The sequence below is a fragment of the Cottoperca gobio genome, chromosome 21 (assembly GCF_900634415.1).
Source record: "Cottoperca gobio chromosome 21, fCotGob3.1, whole genome shotgun sequence".
Classification (NCBI taxonomy): Eukaryota; Metazoa; Chordata; class Actinopteri; order Perciformes; family Bovichtidae; genus Cottoperca; species Cottoperca gobio.
In genome coordinates this window covers 19,769,822-19,782,630 of record NC_041375.1, presented here as the reverse complement: position 1 = coordinate 19,782,630, position 12,809 = coordinate 19,769,822, and the positions used below count along the sequence as shown (strand labels likewise).

Sequence of the window (12,809 nt, the reverse complement as noted above, 5' to 3'; positions counted from 1 at the left end):
CATCATTTGATAGTGTGCTGACACGCAAACTCTATTAAGCTGTCTTCAAATATGCAGAAATGATATGATTTTACAATGATTACATATTCACTTCCCCAGCTGGCTGGCTCCAAGCGTCTCCATTTGTCATCGACTATTGTGTCCAATTATATGATTAGCTTTGAACACTCCAGCACTTCGAGAGCTCTCGTGTGTTCTGCCGCGCAGAGTGATTCACAAACAAAGTCATTACAACATGTATTCACACATATCAAATAACAAAACAGATGGCCACTGCGCTCGTCGCCTGATTTGTTTTCCACACGAGTGGTAGAAAAAAAAAAAAGTATATTGTGGGAGCTGTGTTTAATGCTGACTGTTTTTATTCCCAAAGAAGAGCAGCTGGCTGTCGCGCTGTTAGATCAGCTCCTATGAAAGACAATCTTGTTTTCATTAATTTCTCTACAACAAAGGCACTTGTTGGGAAGATTTAGAATTACAGTGGGTAAAGCTTCCGGATAATTCATCACAGGGACTTGACAGGAAACTTAATTGTTTTAAATGCCAGTTGCTGTGAGCAGCGTGGCTGGTTTTTCTTTGATGTCTAACAGGTGGGACAGATAGACGACCCTCTGATGTTTCATTTGACCTTTGACCTCTCGGTTATAAATTCACTTGTAGTCCGCCGGCCAATAAACCTATCACCGTGTGATGAACTGCAATTCCCAGAATTCCATGTGAGATGGAGATCTTGTCGTCTGCCTCCTCTTATTAGATAGCGTGTAAATCTAGCGCGTCTACGTCCCACAGTCTCACATGGACTCCCGGTGCTGTTTATGCTTTGACCACCGCGTTACATTGACTCATCTCATCATGACAGTTTGACGGGGGTTGCTTGTGAAACATTAACACAGGCTGAATTGCACAGTATTTAGTTCTGTTTGCATTTGATCAGCCATACAATGACTATTCCCCAAATTGCTATGGTACATGTGGTTACACCGCAGGACGCCTGGACTGTCTAATTGTATGAGACACTACATAGTTACTCAGCCACACTGACTCACTGTCTGATCCTGTTAACACTGTGTAGGTGTGACAGACACACTAACTAGATTATTTTGACAAACGGCAACATCAAATCAATTCTTAGCCCGGGTGATGTTTGTACAGGACACCTATCAAAGTATTTTTCCTTCATTTAAATTAAACAGTCTCTTCACAGTGATAGAGCTGTCACACATTCAGTAGCTTCTAAATCATCACTTGTCTGTCTTTTGAGGAATAAATTCGGGATAAATTGCGAGATTTTCCACGGTGGTGCTTGCAGCAGAGACGTGACATTAAAGTCTCCCTGTGCAGAAAAGGTTTTTCTCTTTTAAGGTTAAGGTTGCTTTAAATCTAGTAAATAGCCTCGCTGACATCTCTTGAGGATGTTACTGTAAATGCACTTCAAGTGGCTGAATCATTTAACATCTAATCAATATGATTCGCATTGCACCATAAACACACTTTAGTCTGACTCCAGGTTGAGGAAGCTGTCGTTAACAACTTCTCTGTGATGAGGTGGAATGGTTATTTCACAGATTGAAACTTGAAATTTTTGCTTTTATAAAGCCAGATGAAATGTAATAAAATGCAAATACAAAAAAAAAAGTTTCAGTTCAAGGATATCTTTATAAGTATAAAGAACTCTGAAGCAGAGAATCACAAGATCTTTTGCACAATTCACTTTAAAAAGTAAAGAAAGCACAGTTTTTTTCTTGCTCTGGCAGGTAGATATAGGGTCTAGCTGTGCCATGCTGCCATCAACTGGTCAATAAATTAACAGCAACTTTCAGGACGATGGTTGTGTGTTAAACTCTTGTATCAAGTGGTTGGGTTCAACTCAGAGTTCACAAAATATGAGAAAAGGAGATGACACGAGTCAAGAAAACCCTATTTGCATGTGCATGAGCTCATGCAGCATTGATGGTTATATTCAAGCCATGATGCAGCACTGCGGTGTTATGCAGGGGAAGTTACACATATGATGCAGAGACCAAACAAAAGCAGCAGCCTTTAAGAACCCACCATTGTTTCCTGTAGGTTTCCCCCCCAATGGAGGCAATCAGACCCTTTATAGGTTGACGTGGCTCAGAATAGTTTCCATGTTTATGCATAATAGCAAAGCAAACTGTGGGCTATGTTTTAATGATTATGAGCTTTATTTTAGCCTGCGTGATTTGCACCTGAGCCACAGATACTCATGCTTTGTCTGCCAGAGCAAAGATGCACAAAGAAAACATCTCAAGTCTCATGGGTGAGTCAATCAGCTCTAAACACAGATGCTTTTGCCACAACAGCAGCACTCGCTCCCATACTGTGAGTGTAAATTACACGTTGGAAATTAATTGCAAGTTTTGATCCTTTTTGATAATGAACCATGCACACGTTGAAGCATTCAGTGTTACCCTGCGCCAAAGCGTGCACAGTGCATATCAGTACATTGTTTGACATGAAAGTTTGTCGGTTGCTTCATGTCATTACGCTGGTCAGGTTGTTGGTCACTGATCGGCTGCCTGTGTGCGTACACCTGCTCTTCCGTCTCACACTTCGCAAATAGTTCCTGTACAGAATCACGCTGATCACTCTGTCCTGGAACTGCTTGGAGACAATGTAGAACAGAATGATATCTAACACTGTGCTCAGGTTCATCAGGAAAGTGGTGAAGACCGCCCATGTGCTAAACCCCCCATCTATGCCTGTCCCCACCAAACGGAACACTAAGCACACATGGAAAGGCACAAAACACACCAACACTTGGATTATAAGTGTGATGATGATCCGGATGGACTTCTGCTTCACTTTAGGTTTGAGTTTAGAGGTGCGGCCGTGAACCAGATTATCCACAATGACGATATAGCAGCCAATCATTATACATACGGGAAGCAGGAAGAAGAACAAGAGTCGCACAAAGTTGACCGGGTTGTCACGGCGCATGTAGATGATGTCTTGCATCTTGATGCAGGTGGTGTAGTTGGAGATGCGATCGGGATCATCCTCGGAGAAGAGCAGGGGGACGGTGCTGCCCAAGGTCATGAGCCACACCCCGAGACTCCCCACCACGGCCTTTGGGACGTTCCTCAGCTCTTTGCCGTGCTTTGGCTGGACGATGGCCATGTAGCGGTCGGCGCTGATCAGAGCAAACAGCCACAGAGCCATGCAGGGGTAGAAGATGATTAGAGCTGCGCTGATTCGGCAGAAAACATCTCCAAAGGGCCAATAGTCCAGGTGGTGGTAAACCATCCTGAAGGGAAGCAGCAGGATGAAGGTGAGGTCCACCATCGCGACGTTTATCATGTACACGGTGACAGAGTTCTTCTTCTTGGTGGTAAGGGAAAACACCCATAAAGCAGTCATATTGACGATGACTCCTATGATGAAGACAATGCCGTAGAAGATGAGGCCCGTCATGCGGTACTCCACCGGTCCCTGCGCAGGGTGTACAGCACTGGACTCCACGGTCATGTTGGAGAAGTTTAGATCCAGCTTAATTCTGAAACTTGCAGGATACAGCAATATATTGGTGTTTAATTCTATCGAGCAATTCCTTTATCATATTTCTTTTTTTGCTTTTAATAGCCCATTTGTTTTCATGATTGGAGTTGAAGTCCTATTAACTCACTTATGTTGAAAGGTCATGTGCTTCTAGCGAGGACTTAATGAGGAAAAAGTGATATTTTGGCTATATGTGCTGTCTGTACAAACAATGTACAATATGTAAATATGAAATGTAATACATCCAGCTACAAAACTAGCACAGAAAAGGTAAAGATTTGTTTACTGACAAACATAATATGATATATTTGAAGTTTAAAATGATCCGAAGGGGCAAAAATGCGACTTACTTGTGAACATTATGTAGACGTTATCCCTCATGAGTCCACTTGAGTTTGACGTCTGAGAAAAACAACACCCGACAACAAAAAGCATCAAAAATCCATAAAAGTGTGATTTTCCTTTCAGTTTAAATATACAGTGAAAAGTTCAGTTTGAGCTGTGAAACAATTAGGTTTCTAGTAGAAACACTGTGCGTGAATAAGCCAGAGGCTGCTTCTATATATGTACACATCTGTGTTTTACAGTTTGCAGAACCTGCTGCTTGTTAATTTGAATACTTATTTTTAAAAGCTGTGCAGCTGCACTGTGAAAGACAGAGGAAGACAAACAGACCATGTCTGCCTCGATGTGTCATTAATTAAAAACTGCATAAACAAGCAACCAAATATAGCAAATAAATATGTATATCCGTAATACATTGTGTAAAGAGCAGAGTTACTGTAATCTCTGGTGAGGGTAACCATGTGGAAGTGAAAGTGTTATCCCTGAGAAGTTGATAAGAAATCATGTGACTTCTGTCGTTGACATTAAAGCTTTTTTTTTTTCCCCGCTTTACTTTACTTTTAAAATCAGAAAAACGTTTCCTGTTAAGCTTCAGAATAAAACACTAAAATGAATTGATTCATATCAGTTTGTCCCCAAAATTAGCCCCAAAACACACACACACACACACACACACACACACACGCACGCACACACACAGCAAATGACTATAAAACATATCTGTCCATCTTAAAGGTCAAACAGATCAGGTAGCGTGGCCTGAACAATAAAAGACAGCACTTACCACAGAAATCACACAAACATCTTGACAAGCTTGCGCCAACAGGTTTATGAAGCGGCACAACGATTTATCTGAGCACTCAGCCAAAACAGGGAAGTGAATGCTTTCTCAAAGGGTAATGTGATGGAAATGGTGGCGAGACTGAACAACAGTGTAAAGCCCCCATCACTTCCTGTGTCGACCGTGTGCTGTAGTTTCTGTACTTTTGAGTCCTGTACAGTATCTGCGTAGTTGGAACACAAAGGGCTACAGCTTTCCACAGTCTGCAATTACACCCCCTTAAAGAAAATGATGTGCCATTAGAAGTGGGAGTGTGTTTGGCAGGCAGAGAGATGGCAGATTTAGGGCGAGTTATTGATTGGAAAAGTGGGGTCTGTCACAGCACATTAGTTCTCAGGGGAGTAATCCACAGCAGGTTGCTGTGAGAAGCATCTGCTGCTGGAGAGAAGTAATTAAAAACAGGATGTTGAGGCAGTTGCCATATAAACAGGAAATAAGACGGTGGTAATAGACACTTCACGCTGATGCTGTGAGATGGTTTTACACCACGTCGACTTAATGGATGCAAAGCGCATACCTCAGGTGAAAAGCTCAAGGTCAGTCTGGACCAGGATTGAATACAGATTAATGTGTGTGATTAATGTGTGTGTGTGTGTGTGTGTGTGTGTGTGTGTGTGTGTGTGTGTGTGTGTGTGTGTGTGAGCTTGTAACAACTATGAATTAGGACATTTGGCTGAGAGAACATTGTGCAATCAAAACTTCTTTCCCTCATCGCCTAACTGGTAGTTTCCATTCCCATTATAGATCTTATGAAATACAGAGCAAATCACACGTTCCCACGAACTCAGAGCATTTCCTCCTTTCGTGGCGTGCGACCACTCTCCGCTTGCCCTCCATAAAAGGTTATATCTATTTGTCACATGTTTTATGTTGACGGTGACGTTTGTCGCTGAGCTTCTCTGCGTGTTCGACACGTTATTTGTCATCCCAGTGTTTGTGTGGAAGCTGCTCATTCAGTCTAATTCTATATTCCCGGAAAATAATTATCTATCAGCTTGTCCTCTCGATGTGTCTTAAAAATCTCGTAGCAGATGGCACTTTGTGTTCATTGCAATATGTTGTTATGACAACAGTCTGTGTGATGTTTTCCTCTCTTTGATTCTTGTCAAGCGGTTTCCTCCGTAAAGTCCTCCACTCCATAATAAATCATTGGTCTTTATTACTCACCTAATGCAAGGTATGTAACTATATAAGTGCGGTAATACTTACAGGTGTCTATATTCCCGCTTTTTTGTATGTCCCTTAAATCGTTTTATTACTCTGCCATTCTTGTTTAATATCACACAAAGATGAATTGATACTCTTGTTACACCTGTCAATATTTAGATTTGGTACTAGGTGCCTGTGAGAAGCACATTAAACTTCCCTCACGTCACCTCTTTAGCCTGCGTCACACTGTCCTCTAGAGGCCGGAAATAATCACTGCAAAACCGTCTTAAGGTCGCAGTTTGTGTCTGATAATTGATTTTTGTCTTGAATTAATCCATTTCTCACATGTGCAAGTAACACCAGACTGTTATAATATAATTTATTAGATCATCTTTTAACAGTAGCAATGGCAGAATGTAACCTCACAGACCTTTGAGCTGCATATCAAGTCTCAGTGAGTTCACTACTAAATCTAAAGCTTTTCCTCAATCAATCGTATCTTCGTGATCTTTTTATGTATTGTCCTGATGCCAAAGTGAAAGACTCCCTCCAGACATTTTAATAAATATAAAAAACTCTTCTTTGAATTGTAATATGGCCACAAAACAAATGTGAAGTGCTGAAGATTAAGTACTTCTACTCCTTCCCCACTAGAGGAAAAATAATGGCGCACAATGGATGCATCTTAAATTCAGTTTAAAGGTGAGAGGAGAAACTTTCCCTGTTCGACACATGAATGTGAAAAACTCTGCTCACACATCATTCAGCAACAGTGAAGGTCGGAGAAAAAAAAAGGATTTTTGAGTCAAAATAAACACAGAGATTTATCCAAATCTGCTCACTTATTAACTCATTTTCAGATTTATAGATACTTTTAATTGTGTTACTGTAAACTGTCTGATGCCCATCCCTTTTTAAAAACAAGCACTTTCCTTTAATCCCCAAAAGAAATCAGGCGATAGAAGAAAAACGAGCGATGAAGCAGATGGCAATTATATGTGTGAAATACAGTGTTCATTGCAAAACACGTGGCTGGGCTATCAGCAAGGGACATATTTCAGTAAAATAGAATGAAAAAAAAGTAAAATGAAGAATTCACCATAGTGTGTTTACATGGAGTACATCTACCAACAGAACAAACTCCAAATACATCATTCATTATCTAATATAGATAATAATTTGGAAGCTGCAACTAGATCTGTTCTATCAAATCTGTTATTGGACTCATGTCAGCTCCACTTCCTATGTTAGTATTTGTTCCGTGCTTTTGCTGTACCAGTGTGCTCGTGTTACACAAATGCCACATCAACAGTTCCTGGAATTCAGGTCTCCAATTAATGTTATAACCCTACTTTTTGTTTCTTCACCTGCGTCTCGTTTCCGTGCCATCTGCTGTCGAGGCCTTTCCGAAAGTACGAGTGCGAACCCACGTGAAGAATGAAGAATATCGTTTCTGTTTCGCTTGCTGTTCTCTGCCCAATGCTCTACAAAGTGTTTGAGACAAAGATGTAACTTTTGTCGTCTCTGGGACAAAACCGACTAACCTTATCATAAAGAATGATGGTCTATAAATGACTTCCTCCAAATCCAGAACTAAGAGCAAACTTCTTCCAAAGTACTCATTTAAAATCAGAAAGAGAATTGAAAAGCATAAAGATAAATCAGCAGCACAATATAAAACTATATATTCTATTCGGGAAATGCACCCTCATCTGAAGACAGACAAAAGTAAATATAAATACAGTAGATTGAAGTTACACACACATGCTCTATGTAGATCTGTGTGTTCCTGATATTCCCCGTGCATCACACTTATTGATCACCCTGTGAACTGTGGATACTGTAATGGTGGGGCGGTGTACCAGCCAGGATTTCTGTTCATAATGTATATTCATTGGATGACTCTGCACTGCATGATTTATATCTGCTGCCAAAGTTCAGTGAACGTGCATGAAGCAGTGTGGCCTTAATGTAATGATTAAGTAAAGTTGTGGGAGTATTAAAAAAAAAAAAACTTGTACTTTCGCCAACCCCAAAACCAACCCCAAATTAGATTTTAGTTGCCTAACCTAAACCAAAGTTGTGTTTCATAACTATGGTCTAGCCCTGAACCCTTAACCATATTGTAGTTGCAGATGGCGGTAACAAGGAATGACGCAATGCTATGCACGAGATGAGTACGAAGAAGACTGCAAGTAAACGTGGATTTAAACAATGCTGGATTCAAAATACTTAAAAAAAAAAAATAGCTTTGCAAATGTTTAATGAGGGATGGAGTGCACTCAACACATTTGTTAGACCTCAAGGATACACACAATGCATTATGGTGAACATAACTTCTGTATGTTTACAAGAAAACTCCACAGGGAATTAAATGACATCATGAACCACACCCACTTTAAATGAATGTTAAAACATACAAACATGTTGTGCTTTTCCAACCAATTAAGATCAATTCAATTGGAAAGCAGTTATACAGTGTCCTGAGATATCACAACTAAATGCCGAACTGAAACTTGAGGCTAAAAACCCCCTGAGATTGTGAGTCATTTGAGAATGAAACTCATCTTTACTTCTAGCTTAACATCTCAGTTCATGTAAATAACAGTGCGAGGATGGGATCAGATGTCGAGGTAATTTTCCGGTTGAAAACATTACGTTCTTCTCTTAAAGAAGTACTTTTCAGGTGAGATATGCTGCTTTACTCTTCACATACTGTACATGAGCTAAGCACTCACTGCTTTTCCAGTCAATAGATATTTGAATGTGGCTACGTATGTGTCAACATGCTCCCCTTCAGACTCTTCCTCATCCGCGTTCAGTCTATGGGCCGGAGACAAGCATGCCTTGTGGAAAACTATCCTCTCCTTAGCTGCAGTAATCGGAGAAATTCACAGATGCAAATAAAAATAAGTAAATATAGGAAGTGCTGGATGTTCGTTCATTCTGTTAATGTTCTTTTAAAAACCTTTTCTGATCTTGTCAAAAATAGTTATTGGTTGAGTCCGTGTTGGCATGAGTCCATTTCAATGTTCAAACCAATTAGCTTGAGACATTATTTAACTGGTTTTGATTAGAGTAGGCCTACGTGAAAAAGGTCCTCTCATCTTGTGTAACAGCTGCCTCACTTCTCTCGTTCACTCTTCCAGGTGGTAGCTCCTCTCTGTGTGTCTCTCACTGGTTGTACCTAGAAAAGAACTGTTGAGTTGGATCTTGTTGCCATCGATAATATCCTTGGAGGAGCCTTCAGGCGATGTCCTCACTGCACTGGAGAAGGACATGCTGACCTGTAGCCTCAGCAGCTTACAGAGTTTCCTCTTGTAGCCCTTGCAGGCAAAGAAGTAGATAAAAGGATCCAAACAGGAGTTTAGGTTCATCAGACACACGGTGATGTGCAGTGACACCTGGAAGGCCGTGAGATCGGCGCAATCAGGGCTCGACACCAGCTTGCGGATCATGTACTGCAGGATGTCGATGTGATAGGGGCTGAAACAGATGATGAACACGAGGGATACGCAGCAGATCACACCGATGGCCTTGCGGCTCCGGCCAGACTTTTCCATCAGTTGGTTGGACTTGGCTGTGAAGCGGAGTTTGGCGCACAGGATGGAGTAACACACAAGGATGGTCACCAAAGGTATGATATAACCGAGGAAGACGGCACCAATCAGTATAGTGGCAACGTTGTCGACCTTCTCGAAGTTGGGGTATTCCATGCAGGTGATGAAGCCATCCGGTTCCTTGTTGGTCATAGGCATGCCCATGAGGGGGAGGGTCTGTGCCAGGACCAGCAGCCACACACCAACACAAATGTAACGCACATTACTGACCTTCCTGAGTCGCGCAAAACGCAGAGGCAGGACCACGGCTATGAAACGGTCTACACTGAGACAGGTCATGAAATTGACCCCGGCGTAGGTGTTGATGTAGAAGATGAGGCCGGAAATCTTGCACAGCGCTTCGCCCAGAGGCCAGTGGAAGCCCATAGCATAGTAGATAATCCTCAAAGGCAGAGAGAGGGTGAAGAGGATGTCAGAGATGACCAGGTTGAGAGAGTACAAGGTGGTGGAGTTGATTTTCTTCAGATTGGGACGGATGACATGGAGGGCGAGGCTGTTACCGAGCAGCGCCACCAAGAACACAATGCAATAGAAAAGAGGCATGAGGACCCTGGCATAGTCCCGATGGGCGTACAGGGTGTCACAGGTCATCTTATTAGAGTCATTGTTGGTGGGTGAGGCGGTGTCGGCCACTGGCACAGCTGTGGAGCTCATCTTGATATTTAAGGAACCAGTAACTGCAAAATAGGGAAATTAAATGTGTTAATGCTTTTGTTAAAGTCAGAGGTTTTTATTTCATTGTGTGTATTTAAAGGAAAGAAAAGATGTGGCAATTTAAAAAAAAACAATGAAACACTGAATCTATGTCTACAGTATGTTGAAATGAAACAATGGCGAGACTTTGCTTTCAATAAGGAAGTCAAATAAGTTACAGTGTTTGTCCTTACTCCTGAAACTTACTGACAGTTTCATTATTAAAGGAAATAACCTGATAATGTCTGCTTGTAATAAGAGAGGTGGTTTCTTTGAAGTGTAATACATTATAAGATGATGGAACAACAAAATGGGATTTTGATGACTTCCTCATATTGAAGGGTTTCATGAAGAATTAATTAACGCACCAGAGTGATGTGACTTTAGTTTCTTTTACGCTCAGGTGACTACAAATGTTTTGGGTTGCAAGCTGTTTTGATGAACTGTCAGCTGATGTATCAGCAGTGAACGACAGTCAGATGATGAGACGCAAGCTGTCCCGTGGAATAGAATTTCTATTTTGTGGTCTGTATTGCCACCTTGTGGATCTTTTTCGCCAAAGCCAAAGACACCAAACTTCCCTTTTGCCTAAGTTTCACTCACTAAGGCTTTGCAGAACCAAGTCTTCACATTACTTAAAAGGATTATAGTTCAAGATTAAAAACAAAATACAAATCAGATCAGGTTTAGGGTTAGGGGTTAGGGTTAGGGGTTAACCCTAACCCTAACCCATTGGGCAATATGTAGGTAGTTTGACATGTGAAGACAAAGCTAAGTATTTGAACTTCAAAGCATAATTGAGTACATTTCCAACCTGTTTGCACATCAAGATGACAATAATTCAGTATCCAGTAACTGTCTTACTTACACTTACAAAGGAGCCCATTCAGCCACTCATGTTTGTATTTGACTCACCGGATAAAGCTGTTTTTAAGCTAAAAGTGACATGAGGGAAGTCTGTGAACAATGGCACAACTTTACTCTGATTCTGAATACAGCTGCAGCACTTACACTGCAAAAACAACAACAACAGAAAAAAACATGGTGTTGAGAGACGGCCTTGTCTATTAGGAAGTCAGCCTCCCCAGGGTGGAAGCCTTTGAATGGTTGGCAAGTTTGGAAAGTCATATTGTATTGAGACAAAATTATGACTCGCTCTTACTTTGGCAATCTGCTCGAGCACATGCAGCGCACGGCAGAAACACGTTTCCTGGCTAAATAACACGAGTGAAACGATATTTTGGGGGAAAACAAACAAAAATAAAGTTATATTTACAAATTTGAAAAAATTTATTTGTGTTTTTATATATATATTATACTTTTACAATAACCCTTGAACAGTTGTGAAAGTGGTTTTCTTCTAACTGTGGGTGTTGTAACTGTGATAGCTTTCCCTCTGGTGTAAATGTGTATTTTTAGCACTACATATCCCTCATAGAACTCCAATGTATTTTTTTTCATAATCCATACGTTTCATCATTATAAAGGATATTGTTTGTAAGGGTGTGATGACTTTTCATTAGATTTCAAACATTGTAGCATGTCGCAGGTATTTGACGAGGGAATACAACACATGTTTCACAACACAAGCACACAAGCTCAAGTGCAAACTGATCCAGTTATATGTAATATCCACACGCACCATATCCACACACACCATATCCACACACACCATATCCACACACACCATATGCACATCACCACCAATGATTTAACCTAAAAGTACAGTTTGGAAAGTAGACTTACCTCACAGATGGAATATGCTTTTCAAAGGATTTGTTGAAGTCACATTGATCCAGAGGACACGTCTTGTGTCTGAATTATAAGGGATGTCCTGACAGCACTACAACTACTCGCTCCTGAATGACACACAGAAATCAAGATCCGTATCTGCTACCAGTAACCATAGTGACAAAATATCCTGTTGTAGCTCTCTCTCTCTCTCTCTCTCTCTCTCTCTCTCTCTCTCTCTCTCTCTCTCTCTCTCTCTCTCTCTCTCTCTCTTCCTCTGCCAGTGTGCGTGTGTGCCTCTCTACCTCTGTTACTTTTTGCCACACGCTCTCTCAGCACACACTTTTGAAACATCAAAGGATTGCACTCAAAAAGTCATGTGACACTCTGACTTGCATCATTTTCATTGTGGCCTTTGTGACACATCCTCATGATTGTTTGCACTTTTTGTAAGAGCGTCAGCTAAATGAACTGTAATGTAATGTAGTTAAGCTGTGGGGGATGAACCATCTGTGGCATATTTGTTTGGGGAGGAAAATGTAGGTTTCATAAGGTGCCATGTGAGAGAAACCTATGGGTCAGAGGATGTGGCTTTACAGCACTGATTAAATTGTCTAGTGTTGCTCTTGTTAGATACATAACTTGTTGCATTGGTAGAAAGAGCAATTACATCACAATTTTCTTTAATAATATTTAAAATGTACACTTTCTTTCAGTTTTTGATCAATTTCCCCCTTAGACTATGCAAATACATGACAGCAAAAAGAGGAACTTCCCTTTTGCTTCAAAAGCACCTTTCTTTGTTTTAATGTTTTGAGCTCTTTTCTGAAATGACTTTGAGAAAAGAAGATCCACACTTATCTCTCATTTCTCTCCGAGTAATGATTTCTTTGAAAGATATAAAATAATTG

General features: G+C 40.9%; 2 protein-coding genes across 2 annotated transcripts; both read right to left on the bottom strand.

Annotated features, from left to right (window-relative positions):
• Positions 1-1,636: 1,636 nt before the first annotated feature.
• Positions 1,637-4,770, bottom strand: gpr18 (G protein-coupled receptor 18). Its single transcript, XM_029458354.1, has 3 exons — positions 4,649-4,770; positions 3,870-3,921; positions 1,637-3,523 (listed from the first exon to the last, which is right to left on the bottom strand). The coding sequence occupies exon 3, from the start codon at positions 3,487-3,489 to the stop codon at positions 2,497-2,499; it is 993 nt and encodes a 330-aa protein (XP_029314214.1). The 5' UTR covers positions 3,490-3,523; positions 3,870-3,921; positions 4,649-4,770; the 3' UTR covers positions 1,637-2,496.
• Positions 4,771-8,100: 3,330 nt separating this feature from the next.
• gpr183a (G protein-coupled receptor 183a) lies at positions 8,101-12,071 on the bottom strand. The gene is made up of 2 exons (XM_029458387.1): positions 11,914-12,071; positions 8,101-10,151 (listed from the first exon to the last, which is right to left on the bottom strand). Exon 2 carries the CDS (start codon positions 10,126-10,128, stop codon positions 8,992-8,994), a length of 1,137 nt encoding a protein of 378 aa, XP_029314247.1. The 5' UTR covers positions 10,129-10,151; positions 11,914-12,071; the 3' UTR covers positions 8,101-8,991.
• Between the last annotated feature and the right edge of the window lie 738 nt (positions 12,072-12,809).